The following is a 15880-nucleotide window of genomic DNA, read 5'->3' on the forward strand; positions in this document are numbered from 1 at the left end:
ACACAGGCGGCTTCCACAGTGAGCATCTACAGCTTTGACCCTTGCACTCATGAGCTGCAGCAGCCATTCCTAATCCTAGGAGAGCTTCTGGCAAGGGGATAACAGGTGTTTCCGTTTTTACATTTTGGTCAAGGCCATGCTTGACACAGATGGGGACAGTGAATACCAGGCTGATTCAACTGCTCAGTTCCTAAGGCAAATTCAAACAACTGGTACCTAGGAGTTTTCAAAGCAGTAATTTTCAAAATCATCAGTTTTAGAGAAGTAAATCTTCTTGCTCCCTCTGAGTATGTGTGTATCCCAACACAGCTTCCTTGTGAATACATGAACAAAGTAAACAGAACATGAGGTATAAACGGATAAGGATCTTCCTGGTATCCAGAAACAAATTTAGATACATGAGGAAAGATGGCTTACAATGACGGGGTACATCAGGTGGCCAAGCACGGAGATTCATGCCCCAAGATAGGCCTCAGGTGAGAGGCAGCCTGTGGCCAGGGCAGCCCCTGATCCGGCCCTATCCTCAGCAGCTCCCATATTCCAGATGCTCAACTCAGATGTGACCCTCTGGAAAGCCTGCTGTTAGGATGCCAGTCTTCCCAGGCGTCATGGGCACCCATATCCTCAAGGTGCAGCAGCTTCAAGGCTCATCAAATGAGGGTTGTCCCTGGAGACTGAGCCCTGTGCAGGGAAGGGTCCATCGAGTCTTCCACATTGTGGGGCGGGAAGCCCCCAGGAAATGCTCGCTGAATGCACCAACAGACCACTGGCACAGAGCCTCTGTAAGTTTGTTTGTTTTTTTTTTTTAAAGATTTATTCATTCATGAGAGACATAGAGACACAGAAGAAAGAGGCAGAGATACAGGCAGAGGGAGAGACACAGGCTCCATGCAGAGAGCCTGATGCAGGACTCGATCCCAGGACCCCAGAATCACACCCTGAGCTGAAGGCAGGTGCTAAACCACTGAGCCACCCAAGTGTTTCTGCAAGTTTCTTAGAAACAGTTTTACTGAGATGTGATCTATGTGTTTTAGATGCCACTTTTAACCCTGTGAGCTGAGTCGACTCAGTCTCGGGGTTCTCCTGCTGTATGGGGGCCACAAGCTGCTTGCAGTCAACCCCTTACCTGTGCCTAAGGAACCATGAGCCTGCTTTCCCTCCCTACGGTTCCATCTTTCCTAGAGATCTCATATGAAGGAGCTTTCTCACTAAACATGTTTCTGAGATTCATTCATGTTATAGCATGTGTCAGAATCTCATTCCTGTTTGTGGCTGAGTACCGCTGCATGGCGTGGACAGACATAACTTGTTGATCCAGGCACCATCTGGTGGGCCTTGGGCTGTTCCCACTTTGAGGATACATGAATGATGCTGCTGTAAACATGCGCGCACACGTCGGAGGAGGGGCAGTTTTCATCTCTGTCAAATGTTTACCTGGGGTGGGACAGCGGGACCACATGATCACATGGAAGGTGCACATTTAAAGCTTCAAGAAAGCTCCTGAACTCTCTTCCAAAGTGTCTGCATTGTTTTGTCTTCCCCCCCAGCAACATGTGAGGGCTCTCCTTCCCCATGTTCATTCCTTTCAAGATGTGATTACTGCTGATTTTGGGAAACAACACAAGGTCAATGTTTCTGTTTGTCCTGTAATCTGAGGAAGTGCCGGAGGCCTGAGCGATGATTAACTTCTTATGTCCAGAGTCCAGACTACAACTCAGCCTCTATCTACTCATCTTTTCTTTGAAAACATAATTGCAGTACTTCCGCAAGCAACAAGCATGCAAAGACAGCTCAAGTGGACGAGCTGGCAGAGGGGCAGGGACGGCTCAATGTGCTGGCTCAGCCCCACAGAACCAGCTGCGGTTACAAGGCTTGCTCAACCTTAGAACAAGCAGACCAGACACAAATACTCGTAAAGCCAATTTGTTTTCATTATTGAAACAAAATTAAATATGATAGCAACAGAGAATTGCTTAACTTTGGTAGAAACGGACAGCGAATGTCAAGAGCAATGCAACAATCCTATGTCACCTAAGGAGGAGATACTGTTTGTAAAGGTGGGCTGGAAAGGAAGATCATAGCCAGTTGGGTGTCAAGACTCAGCCTGTGTCCACAGGGGACAGAGAAGCTCTGGGAGCTGTGACCACTCAGGTCTAAGAGTCAAAGTTCACGCCCTTGCTCAAAGCTCAGGTGAGCTGTTTTTCTCTTAAGGTGCCCTCATTCCAAGGTCATTTTTCCAATCAGCTCAGCTGGGGCTTTATCACTGATCTGCGTGGATGTCTACAAGGCAGCCCTAAGTACCCCCCCATATGCCCTGTGCAGCCCCCGCTGTCATGAGGAGTGTGTGCCCCCCCCCCCCCAGGGGTTGCCAAGTCTATAGGTGATGCCCCAGGTGCAGGCAGCAGCAGCCTGAGATGAGTCTTGATTCCGGGGGAGCGATGGGGTCTGCAGATGGGCAGAGCACCACCCACTGTGCCTGTGTTTTAACTCAAGGAGAGGTCACCACAAAGCACTAAGCTGGGCCAGAAGCATGTGGAATGGTAAATGAACTTCGTTGTTGCACACTTAGGCTAAAGGGAATTTCACTGCAAGCAGAAAAAGAGATCAACAGTTTTACCCTGTACTGTGTATTTATAAACCACCACAAATAGGAAGGAGGATTCTGGGTATTCTGCACAAGGTTCCAGCTGTTTGCAAAGTGGAGGTGTCTCAGAAACAATCAGAGACTGAACTCCTCAAAGAAATGGAGGCCCCTCGGCACAGGGGGCAGGGGGCAATGGGAAGGGTGGAAGGGAGGGTCACCATGTAGAATCTGAATCTGGCTCAGGTGGGTGCTGGTCTTGACTCACTGCCTGTGGACAAGCCACTCCACCCTTTGGGCACGATAAGGAGAAAACCAGGTAGGCCTGCAGCCTCTGAGTGGGGGGACCCCATCCTTTTCCTATAGCACTAAATGGGGAGCTACCCTTCTCCCCAGCACCCAGAGCTAGCTTGGGGGGGTGGGTAATGTTCCACACCATGGATCCTCATTTAGTTCCCCCCAGTGCAAATCCACACCCCATCCCCCATCTCTCTGCACAACGAGAAACTTTTCTGACAACTCCCACCTCTCCAAATACTTGGATGAAACAGACAAGCAGAGCAGGTCTGAGCTCTCAAGAGAGCACGAAAGCCCTGAAGGGCATAAAAAAGCGATCTACATCACAATGGCAGTTATTCAAACGGAACTCCGCTTATTTCTAAAATGGGTAAAAAAACCCAACTCTATTCTCTTGTGTCAAAAGATCTGGCAAGCCATTCACCATTAAGAAGAGGTGCTTCCCAGTTCACTCAAGCGTCACCAAGGAAAACAGTTTTAACGGGAGGATAATTTCCAGCAGAAAGGACTCCGGAACCCACTGTCATTACCCGATCCTGCTGCAGGCGGTTAGAGGGCGCGACGGATGGGCAGATCTCTTCAAGCATGAACTTGACTTCTGCCTGAGAAGAGCACTTAGTTCAGTGAGTGACTGACCTGGGGGACAGTCCATGACGCCCTTCCGATCTTCCTAACATGCAGCTAGGTTTTAAAAGCAGAGATTTATTTCCATGTGGGAACAGGAAACTTGCATTTGTCAAGCAAATGGCAAACCATGTGGAGACAGATGATGTTCTATGCTACATGCACCTTGTTTTCTGAGCAAAGCAGGGATGGGCTTTGATTTAGACTTCTGTCCCAGTGTGCTGACCGGACCCTGACTGGACAGGTCACAGGCCCATCAGCAGTAAGCTGTGCACCTCCCCAAATTCATCCATCCATCCATTCAGAGAAGCATGGTGTCAGGGACAAGAAGTGAGAGACACGTGAAGCAGGAGGGGAGTGATCTCCTACGTCAGTCAGAGCGACAGGGGAGTGGGCCCCCCCAGGGCCACCAGCTGTAGGTAAGCTGGGGACTTCAGAGGGAACCTGGCCTAATAGTGTTACAGAACACAGATCCGACAGAGGGTGTACCCAGAATGTAGAAAGAATTCTCCAAACTCCATAATAAGATCATAAACAAATCAGTTCAACATGGACAAAAGTCTGAACAGACACTGAGTGAAGAAGGTATGTGGACAAGCACATGGCATGATGCAGGACAGATGCTGAGTTCAGACGAGTCACTACAGGCCTGACACCGCGTGTGCTGATGGGAATCTGCCCCAGGCAGGTGAGGCCGCAGAGAGGAGGGGATGGCAGCAACCAGCTCACGGCAGTGACCACACAACCTGCAATCCCACTCCCTGGGGCTTAACTGAGACAGTGGACATAGTTCAAAGACTGTATGCAAGTGCTTAGTTCACCCTTTCACCTTTGATTCAAAATCACCAAAGCCTGGAAATGATCCAAACATCCTTCCCCCTCGGCCAGAGGGGCGCCTATAGAATGCCCCAGATCTTAACGAGTGGGGGTTATGCAATGATGTGCTTGTCAAACTATCTTCAAAGGGTGAGGGGTACTGTCAGAAATCATCTCTTGGGGCTGCAGTGTGGATAGGGATGGGGGACATTGCAGGACTCAAGGAGAGGCAGGTGGCAGAGCGGGGGGAGGGGGGGGTGGTGGCAGGAGGGCCATGTGCGTGGTGAAGCTGGTGGCCGGTGGCAAGGTTCTGAGGAGGTTGCTGATGAAGTCTGATGTGTGAAATGGCGTAAAAAGAATCTGAAAGCTGAGATTTAAAATTCAGTTTAAAGAAATAATTTTAGAAGATGCCAGCAATTTAACGAAATCTAGTGCTTATCCTGTTTTCTTAAAGGGAAGATTATTTATTTTAGAGAGAGAGAGTATGCACATGTGCAGGGGGAGGGGCAGAGGGAAAGGGACTAGCAGACTTCACTGAGCAGAAACCCCAACGTGGGGCTTGATTCCAAGACCAAAATCATGACCTGAGCCCAAACCAAGAGTCAGACACCCATCCAACTAGGCTGCCCAGGTGCCCCTACCCTGCTAACATGATTACCACTAATTCTACATTCATTCTGCTCAGATTTAAAACAGCCTTGGAAGCAGGATCAGCCTTCACGGCCAGCCTGCTGTGCCCCTATGCCCCCCTCTATCATGTAACCTGGGAGAAGACCCAATGCCATACCAGCACCAGACAAAAATGTCCCCTCAGCATGAAGACAGCCCTGTAGGTGCAGACCACGTGACCCGTGGAGAGCTCACAGCAGAGAACAGAAGGTTGTGTCCAGGACCAGGGAGGGAGGCAACCTGGACCTCACATCTGAGGACAGCCACCGTATCCTAACCTTGGTGAGAACCCAGCCAGGACTGCCCATAAGTAAGCAGAGTGCACGGTCTGTCGCTAGGGCTGAGCAGCGAGACATCGCCTCCAGGCAGCAGACGGGCGCACAAGGAGTGGCAGGAATCCCCCTCAGAACTCTCTTCCCTCACAGGCAACAAGGGTGTGTTAGAAAATAAAATCACAGCAATATTTATGACTAAGATGTTATACTGTCAGACTTTACTAAATCAGAAAAATCCCTACTAGCAACTCATTTTTGTACCTTTTCTAAAATACATGTGATCTCCCCTTATACCAACCGTGCAGTGTGGGAGGCGAAGCTGGATCAGAAGATATGCTGACCAGAAAGAATTACAGCCATTGGATTCACAAACTTAAGAGGGAGTAGGGGCTCCTTTGCTGGCCTCAGAGTTAGCGTCACACCAAATAGAGACTCCAAGTGCTTGTCTCCCTGCTATCTTCACAGTCTGCGGGGTCTTGGCTGGAGTCTCACACAGCCACGGTCATTGGACAGGGTGCATCTTTATTGCTTTAGGCCCCTGCTGGCATGTACATCATCAGCATTTTGTTTTAAGAAGAGGTATGGCAAGATAGATGACTGCAACTGGGAGACCCACAAGAAAGTGGTTTCAGAACAGAGAAAACAAAAGTGTGCAGGTCTGTGGGGCAAGGAGGAGGGGCCGGCTCCGGTGGGCTCCTCGCAAACACCACTCAGATGTGACTCAGGTGAGCACTTGTAGACACCACACGCCTGCTCACGGCAAGGCAGGGAAAGATGGGAGGTGCACCTCATCCAGAATCGTGAGGGCTGCATCCTACCTGCGACCTGGGTGTATATTCTCTGTGACTGCATTTTGGACAACTCTTATAGTAGGTTTTCTTGTAAAGTGACAAAGCACTACCTGTTTCTAAAATTCCTGCCACCACCAGTACTTCACAGTCGAGCGTGGCCCTGGGACCCCTGTGGCAGCCCACACAGTCCCTCAGAACAAAGCTGGCCCAAGGAGAGGGAGCCACAGAGGCATCCTCCTGGCCTTAAGCAACACTGGAGGCTGGGCACATGCATCCTGCCCACAGTGCCTCTCTCCACGTACAAACACCCCCTGGCGGACCTGGGGAAGGCCGCACTCACCTGGTGAGGGGTGATGGGCTGGAGGGGGAGTGGCAAAGTCGAGCTTGTCTTTGAGGTCCTCCTCGTTTTCCCTCTGCCACTGCAGGCCGACCTTCTCCCAGAGGCTGGTGGCCATGAGCCTGCAGCACAACACACATATCAGGGCAGGCAGCTCCTGCAGAGGCAGGTGGGACTGGCAGACATGGCGCCAAGTCTCTTTAAGTACTATAAACCACAGAAATCTTCCGTGTGGCCCACGATCTCACAGCAAATACAACAGAGGAGACAAGGTAAGCTTCTGGGAGAGACTCTGAGGCAGAGCAACAACCATTGCTCTCAGTGACCATTTAGGAGGAGTCTCTGATGTTCCAGAAAACAAAGGAATCTGCAGTTGCAACAGCAAAGGCTTCTGAGCCTCTTAAAACAGAAGGCCCGACGGCTCCCTAGAACCATGGCCACCAGCGTCATTTCACCACTTACGCGATTTCAGGTATGTCGTCCTCAAGGCTGCTCAGCAACAGTGGGATGAGCTTGTGAAAGAAGGAATAACGGTCCCGCAGGTCCAGCAGCCAGCCCCCCACCACGCCGGTCACCGCCTGCCGCACCTATACGCAAAGGAAATAGGAAGGTAACCTCGGGGCAGCACCTGCCTCCCATGCAAACCCTGTGATGAACCTGAGCTCTGCCGTCCTGGCCAAACACCAGCCTGAGGTTCTGGAGCAGCTTTGCTGTTCATACTTGGGCTTGGAGAGAAGAGGTCAGGGCCACCTCGTCTTGTTGGTGCAAGCCCGCATCCCTGGGGCCTGGCCTGAACCTCTGCCAGCTACAGTTGGACCATGGTGCTGCCCAGGGCAACGCGGTGCACATGCAAAGTCTTCTGTGTGGGAGCCTCCCCAAGAAGCTGGCCGGCCGCTCTCTCACCGTGGGTGTTTATAGGCTGTTGGCAAGCCACCAGGAAACGTCAGCTTGCAGAGGCCACACCGCCAAGGCCTCCTGTCCTGGAGCTCCATCCAGGGCCTCCTGGGGAAGCCAGCATGACATACCCAGTCCTGCTGCTGGCTGAGGTGACGTGCATGCCTCCACCTACTTAGCCCACTGCAGGAAAGAAACGAGCTTTAAAACAAATGAGATGCCCAAGGTCTAGCTCCCTGAGAGCTGAACCTGAAGCAGGAATCTAGATACCCTAAATCCTCATGGGAGGGAAGTAGGATGGGGCAGAGGCCAAACAGAGATGTGGCTCAGCTGAGGCCCAACCTCCGCCTGATCCTGGGGGAGCGTGGGAAGGCAATGGCACCACACCAAGTGTTGTCCCACTGCGGGCAGGGGCCTGACCACTTGCAGTGTGTGTCTGTTGTTGGCTGGGGCTGCCAATGGAAGGGGAAGCTCTTGCAGGGACTTCATATGAAGTGTCCCCTGGGCAACATACCCATAGCAACCATGTCCCCAGCAGCTCCCAGGTCAGGGGACTGGGCACCAGCAGCATGTACAGCATGTTTAGGCAGTTGGGACTTGGGGTGGGCTGTTCAATCCTGGCTCTAGCAAGGCAGCTAGACAAGCAGAGTGCACCCAGAACCTGGCCCTGATGACTTCTCTGAAGCTCATTCTCTCATTTTCCAGAAGGGAGAATAACAGGACATGTGCCACTTGCTTCTGGCTAGGAGGGAAAGCACCTGGCACCATGCTTGACATCCAGGAGGCACCAGGCACCTGGCTCATTCACCTGTGTGCCACCATAAACAAAACAGTCCTGGGAGGCAAAGAAGCCTGGGAGCAGGGCCCTCAGGCTCTGTGCTACTATTGCAACTTCTTGAATTAAATTAATTAAATTAATTAAAATTATTTATTTGTTTGAAAATAAAAAGTTGCAATGTGAAATAAAGGGATGGTTATTATTAATGACATAAGCATGCTATTAACAACCAAAACTGTAACTAAAGATCCCAGAGTCTTTCAACAATTTGAAAACATGCATGATTAGCAGTCCAAGTACCCAGAAACAACTGGACACCCACAACAGCTCCACGCTGACTCCACTACCAAGGATACATTTAGCATAGAGTGGTCTTTCCATGTTGTCCTCCTGTGTGATCCTAGAGGCCCTCAGGGGTTGCTGAGGAAGCCAGGTGCCTCAGAGCTAATGTCGCAAGAGGCGCGAGGGTCATTCTTATTGCAGAAGTACCTGCAATAGGTAGCATACTCAGAGCTCAGCCGACACCACATGCTACTGTCACTCAAGAGCCTGTTGGACAAAGGCATCCAACTGCAACCCAGCCTGGCGCCAGAATACGTGTAGAGTGAGTGGGGCCTCTGTGGGGAAGGTGGGACTGGGGAGGACCAGACTCCACGGGGCCCTCCAAGAAGGTGCATCCTGGCAGCTGGGGAGACCGATGGGAACGCGTCCAGCTGTGCTCTCCCCTGACACCCTACCCACATGTTGGGACAACAGGAGGGCCCCACACCCAGGACAGTCACTCTGACGTCTCCCAAGATCCGGGCTCTTTTGCAGGTTGGAGATTTCATGTGTCTCCCCCTTGGGAGCTGGGAGAGCCGGAGTGCTGGCCTCCAAGCGGCCCCTGAGCCACACAGACAGGCCTCCCTAGCCTCAAGCTGGTGTCGCTAGAAACCTGTCTATCCCCATTATCACGAGACAAATTACCCCTTCTCTCAGTTCAGAAAAACACCACTGAGCAGAGCTGCCATGTAACAGTTTGACTAAGCAGGAAATCTGTCAATTAAAAAAAAAAAAAAAAAACAAAAAGCAAAACAAGCTAAGAATTCTTGGTTTACGGATCGCGGGGTATTGGGCTGGAGAATCCACATACATATAACCTGCTAGATCAGCATGCAAAACCAGAGGGAAACACATGCACCATGCATTTAAAACAGCACACAAAAACAAAAGATAATTTTCCATCCTCCTTTAACTTGGAACATCTCACCTTTGCTTTTTCAGTGAAGGATGAGTGAAATGTCCAGTTCTCATGAGGAGGCCATCTATTTATGTGCCCTGCCCGCAGCAGATGCTAATGATGCACTCATCAGCTGACCAATGCTCTCATTCCGTCCACAAAGACACGAAAGCAGCTCTCTGGGCACAGCCCGTTGGAGGAAATCACCTTTCTAAAATTCACTCCCTTGAGCTTGAGCATTTCGGACTTTAGTGTTTGGGGGCCAGGGGAGGCAGCAGGATTTTTCTGCCCAGCACCTGGGTGTAAACAACAGTCTCATGCAAAGTTGCTCCACAGACTACCACTCTTGTCCCATGCTGACCAAAGGCCTTGGATTTTAAGCACCTTACATCACTTTAAGTAAACCTCATCCTTAAAATAAAAAAAATTTTAGTAGTATCGACACAATATTTTAATAACAAACCAAATTTTATTTCAAATATAGAGTATTCAAATTCTGTTAAAGAAAAATTAGCAAAAAAAAAAAAAAAGAAAAATTAGCAAAAGGGGCTTCAGCTGAATCTGTACATTTTTATTTTTCAATCTGAAAAAGATACTGTGTAATATTTACTACAGCCACTGTATTTTTTTTACTCTTACTTCAGCCTGATATCAGGGGGCAGAAGATGGGAAGAAGGAGAGAGGAAGGGGAGGTCACAACAAGCAAAGCTCACCCAGCACCTCCCTTCCCCTGTGCTCACATACGTTATGCTTTTACTGATGTGGTAGAAATTTCATACCTGCTCTAAGAAAAACAGTCATAGAGTGTATCCCTTCTGATAGAGCCACAGGCTTCCATTTTTATGATGTTCTGACTAGACCCAAGAATTCTGATACCTGGGCAGCCCAGGTGACTCAGCGGTTTAGCACCGCCTTCAGCCCAGGGCATGATCCTGGAGACCTGGGATCGAATCCCTGCATGGAGCTGCTTCTCCTTCTGCCTGTGTCTCTGCCTCTCTCTCTCTGTCTCTCATAAATAAATAAAATATTTAAAAAAAAAAAAAAGAATTCTGATACCTGTTTAGGTTCACTCAGGCAGGACTCCACCCTCAGGTCTGTACTTTATAGCATCCAATGCCACAGATTCTAAAAAGTCAGAACTGATGGGGGAACAGTCTCCTCTCCTCATGCACCCCTTTATCCCCATACTCATCATTTCTCAGCACAAATGAAGCCCTTACAGCTCATTAGACTGAGTCCCCTGCAAGGGCTGGGGCAGGACCTGCCATTTTTATGCATCACTAGGATGCTGGCAGAGGCAAGGTGTTCAGAAATGCCTAAGGCCTGACCTGGATGCCTGCTGGACCACCAGCAGTGGGGCAGGTGGGGCCAGCCAACCTCCTGTTTGCTGAGCCTGGCTTTATCAGGCAGGCTCCCACACAGACACCCATGCACGCCACACATCCCAGGAGCTTTAACAACAGGGTCAGAGTGTTTTAAGCAAACTACAAAGAGCACACACAATTCTAGTTTCCTTTTTTCTAACTTTTTTTTTTTTTTAAAGATCAGAGAGAGAGGCAGAGACATAGGCAGAGAGAGAAGCAGGCTCCATGCAGGGAGCCCAATGTGGGACTCGATCCTGGGACTCCAGGATTATGCCCTGGGCCGAAGGCAGGCCCTCAACCGCTGAGCCACCCAGGTGTCCCCATAATTCTAGCTTCTAATGGAAACATTATCATCTGCAATAATGCAGAGAGGTTCCCAAAGGTTAAGGGTGACCCTGGGGCAACTGAGGGCTGCAATAGACATATGACTATGGGTAATAGTACTCTTCCACTTGGATGCTGCATTCAAAAGGATGAGGTAGCCTTTCTGGGCCTGGGGGAAGCTCCCTTAGCCCTGCCACACTGGGAGACACCCCCCCGCCACACACACACACCTTTTCCATGTGCTCAGACATGTCCTGGAGGCCCGAAGAGGCAAAGCTCCAGAAGGAGAATTGCAGAAGCTACGTGGCACATGCTCTGAGCCCCCTGTGTCCCTAGGTGAGCTCTGTGTCTCTCTGTGTCCTGCTTCCCCATCTGTGGGATGAGGGCATCACAGTCTCCTCTGCATGGACGACACAGACAAAATGGGTCAATTCAGGCCAAGCACTTAGAATAAGTTACTTCCTTCCAGGTGTCCACCTTACCATGTAGTTCAGTGACCTAGAATAGGTCAGGCTGGCTGGCAGGGCAGCGGTTGCTGGATGTTTTCAACAAGTTACAAAGCAGTGATGACCTCACCTTCTGCACAGAGCATGTCCACAGTACCAAATGGCCCATCACCTGAAGTCCCAGCAAACATCCACAGAGCCCAGGACCATGAGGGCCTGAGAGCTGATGCAGACATAGGAAGGACAGCACAGGACTTCCCTACCTGCTCATTGGAAGGAACTTTGTGATCACCCCTCAGACATGACCCCGGGTCAGCATGAAAGATGTGGGCAGCTGCTGTGCTGGATTTGAAATCCCACATCAACCTTCCCTGGAAATCATAACAGAGCAAACCAAATACCCCCAGGAAGAAATGGAAACAAAAATAGTTTTAACAATGGAGTAAACTTGTTTTGGAATATTAAGTAATAAATAGTTGCAGCCCCGAGTTTTGGGAAAGTCAATGACCAAAGAAACATAATGTCATCCTTGGTGGCACCAGAGACCAAAATTAGCTAAAAATTTCCTCCCTCTTCTGGGGAAATGCATACTCTTACCACCTGGAGTCAGGGCACCCAACACCCATATTTTAAGCTCAAAAAACATAAAAGCTGTTCCATAGTTAAGTTATATAGAGAGAGCTATTTACAGGGAGCTATCAATACACAGTTAAACTCTTTACAGGGACCTGTCAATACACATACTCTTTACAGGGACCTGTCCATACAGTTATACTCTTTAAGGAGCCTATCCATACAGTTACACTCTTTACAGGGACCTATCAATAGAGAGTTACACTCTATACAGGAACCTGTCGATATACAACGATACTCTTTACAGGGACCTGTCAATACAGTTATACTCTTTACAGGGACGTATTCATACAGTTATACTCTTTACAGGAACCTGTCCATACTGTTATACTCTTTACAGGGACCTGTCCATACATAGTTAGATTCTTTACAGGGACCTATTGATGCACAGTTATACTCTTTACAAGGACCTGTCAAGACAGTTACACTCTTTACAGGGACCTGTTGATACACAGACAGACTCTTTTTTGGGGTGTGTTGATACACATTATACTCTTTACAGAGACCTGTCGATACACAGTTATACTCTTTACAGGGAACTTGTCCATATACAGTTATATTCTTTACAAGGGCGTGTTGATACACAGTTAATATTCTTTACAGGGGCCTATGGACAGACTTACACTTTTTAAGGGACCTATAGATACAACTGTACTATTTATAGGGAGCCATCAATACAGTTATAGTCTTTAAAGGGACCTATGGACACAGTTACACTAATTGAAAGCTATAACATAACTATGCTATTTACAGGTAGCTCCTAATCGATACACAGTAATACTGTTTAAAGATAGCTGTTATTACATAGTTAACAGTATTTTGAGGAAAACCATTTCACATGTGACACAAGGAAACCACTGTCTTTGCTGTTCTTGCTTCACCTGAAGCAAGCTGATAAACTGTCCCAGGCAGAGAAGTTTCACTGGACTCCGTTCTGGCCCTCACTTCCTGTAGCCAGGTCTCTAGAGAGTGCTGACCCATCATCTTGTCTCCTCCTCCCTTGGCAGAGCTCATTTCTACTCTGGTTCTCCCACTTCCCAATCTGCTATGTGCTGATCCCACCCAGCTTCAGGAGGGGCCAGTGTACACTCAGCTGGCCCTGAGACTGAACACACAGACTGGTTCTTGGGTGGAGGAAGGTCCCTTTGTCTCTGCCTGCACCCTCATTATAACTCACAGAGATACCTGAGGACAAAGCCCTGGTAGCCAAGTAGACATCCTGGGTAGGCAGTGTGCCATGCCTGGACCCTGGTGTAAGACATCACAAACATGCAGCCAAGTGGGGGCTTCTGCCCTGGGCCCTAAAGCCTTGAGAGGTACTCTCATCCCGCGGAGAGGCATGCCCAGTCTTCTCCCTCTCGCCCCTCTGCCTTCTCAGGACTCCCACAGCAAGTGATAAGAAGCTCGAAACCTTCTATGTCATTGGAACAGGCATCTCAACCCTTCCAGTCTATATGTCCACACACACCCACAAGCAAAACTGCATCAGGAATCCCATAAGGTGAATGTTATAGCATGTAAAGTAGACAATTTGTCAATAAGCACCTGAAAATATGCTCAATGCTACTAATCATTAGGGAAACAGAAGTCAAAACCACAATGAGACACCACTTCACACCCATTAGGACAGCTATAAATAAACAAAAACCAGAAAATAAGTGTTGGGAGGACATAGAGGAATTGAAACCCTTATGCATTGTTGCTGGGATTTAAGATGGTATAGACCTTATATGGAATGGTTTGGTGGCTCTTCAATAAGCTTATGGCAGAGCTGCCACAGGCCCAGTAATTCTAGTCCTTGGTCTAAACCCATGCTCAAAAGAGGTGAAGCTGGACTCAAACAGATGTGCAGCTTCATGTTCAAGCAGCACTATTCACAACAGCCAAGAGGTGGAAACAACCCAGGTGACCATTGATGGATGACTGGACACACAAAATATGGCCCATCCATGTGACAGATGCCACTCCACTTTAAAAGGATGGAACATGGACACATGCCCCAGCATGGATGAGCCTCCAACACATCACACTTAGAGAAAGAGGTCAGTCATAAAGATCACCTACTGATTCTGCTTATATAAAGTATCCTGAGTAGACAAAGTCATACAGACAGAAAGAGCTTATCAGAGGGGTAGGAGCAGGGAGGAATGGGGAGTCACTGCTCAATTCTGCTTGGGACAGTAGAAAAGGTTTGGTTGGTGGCAATGGCTGCACTATGTGGTCAATGTACTTAATGCAACTGAACTCTATCTCAAAAATGGTTGAAATAGCAAACTTTATGTTATATATATTTTACTAAATATTTTAAAAATAATATATCAAAAACACTCAACACTTAAATGAGTGGATTACATTGTATGTAAGTTGTGGTTCAATAAAGCTGTTTAAAAAATAAAACAAGGGGCACCTGGGTAACTCAGTCCATTGAGCGTCTTTACTATCAGTTTCAGCTCAGGTCATGATCATGAGCCCAGTGCTGGGCTCTGTGCTCAGCACAATCTGCTTGAGAGTCTCTCTCTCTGCCCCTCCTACTCTCTCTGTCTAAAATAAATAAATAAATAAATCTTTAAAGAAAAAAAAAAAAAGAAAGAAACTTGAAAGAATATTCAAGTGTACCTGTGGTTGGGAGGCTGGGCAATGCCACAGAACAGTCTCTGGTGTCAGTAGACCTGGACCCAGAGGCTAGCTCCAACTGGGTGACCTTGAGCATGTAATATAATCTCCAAACTGGAGGAGACTAAGAGCAGCTAATGTGAAGGATTAAATGACATGGCATGTGGACAACAGCACGGCCTGGCACACAAGTGCTTGATGCATGTAGCTAAGCTAATCAGGACAGTTGAGGCCACGCTACCACACCACCAGTTTTTCAATCACTGGCCACCTTGGGCCACCTGGCCATAAGGCAAGGATACTTTCTAGTCACTCTGGAGGACTTGCACCAGCTACCACTAGTTCGCCCACCCCATGTGCTCAGAAGCATATGCTCCCTCTTCAATTGTGTCCTCCCTCTGGCAGGGGCTCCTATGTCCACTGTGGCCTTCACCCTGCTCCCTATTGTTGGCAGAGTTTGTAAAGTTCTATAAGCAAACTGTGACCTCAGATACATGACACAGCCTCTAAACTGACTTCTGCCAACACAAAAGCCAGTACTCTGATCTCTGCTTGTCTGTCTCTCTGTGGGTCGCAAGGCCCAAAGAGGGATCAGCCTGACTGACATACCAACTCAGATTCACCCTTCTCCTCCCAGGCCTGGCACGCCAACTGCTCTGGCTCATCAGGTAACTCTGCCTTGACAGACTGGCATATGAAAGACACCTCTGGAACTATGGAGCATACATGGTTAGGCTGTTTTCCAAAGAGGAAATGGTCCTCTTCCATGTTCCTCACAAGGAAGAATAACAAATGCACTGAAACAATTCAACTCTTCCCTACTTCCCAGAGACATGAACTAAGGACACCTTGTCACTGAAAATGATAAGAGAGGTTTGGTATAACAAGGTAACAGTTTTTAAAAAGACAAAGGAGTGAGTTACAAATAGCATGATTTGGTGAAGAGGAGGGATCACCCAGGGGAGAAACTCCTGTTACCTGGGGGACGTCGTCAAAGAGCCTCTGAGCAAAGTGAGGAAGCACATCGTCTACTGACTTGCCGTTGCCGAACTGGATCACAGTACCCGTGGCCTCAATGACAGCCACCCGCACCTTCCAGTGCTGGTGTGAGATGCTCTGCATCAGGGGACTGATCAAGGACTCTGACTGCATGTGGAAGTGGTCTGTGAGAAGAGGAGGACACCAGTTACCAGGGCTGCTCCCCATCGGCCTTGGCCCC

The 15880-nt window shown here is 48.8% G+C and overlaps 1 protein-coding gene across 3 annotated transcripts in view; it reads right to left on the reverse strand.

Moving 5' to 3' along the window:
- The window catches only part of DNAAF5 (dynein axonemal assembly factor 5), a 46648-nt gene that overhangs the window by 27822 nt on the left and 2946 nt on the right, over positions 1–15880 (reverse strand). For all 3 annotated transcript variants that reach the window (XM_025415977.3, XM_049111212.1, XM_049111211.1), the window contains exons 2-4: positions 15640–15824; positions 6853–6977; positions 6394–6512 (exon numbers count right to left, since the gene is read on the reverse strand). In XM_025415977.3, the coding sequence (XP_025271762.3) occupies positions 6394–6512; positions 6853–6977; positions 15640–15824 (429 nt within the window). The remainder of the gene's footprint in view (positions 1–6393; positions 6513–6852; positions 6978–15639; positions 15825–15880) is intronic.

This window comes from Canis lupus, chromosome 6 (genome assembly GCF_003254725.2).
Source record: "Canis lupus dingo isolate Sandy chromosome 6, ASM325472v2, whole genome shotgun sequence".
Lineage (NCBI taxonomy): Eukaryota > Metazoa > Chordata > Mammalia > Carnivora > Canidae > Canis > Canis lupus.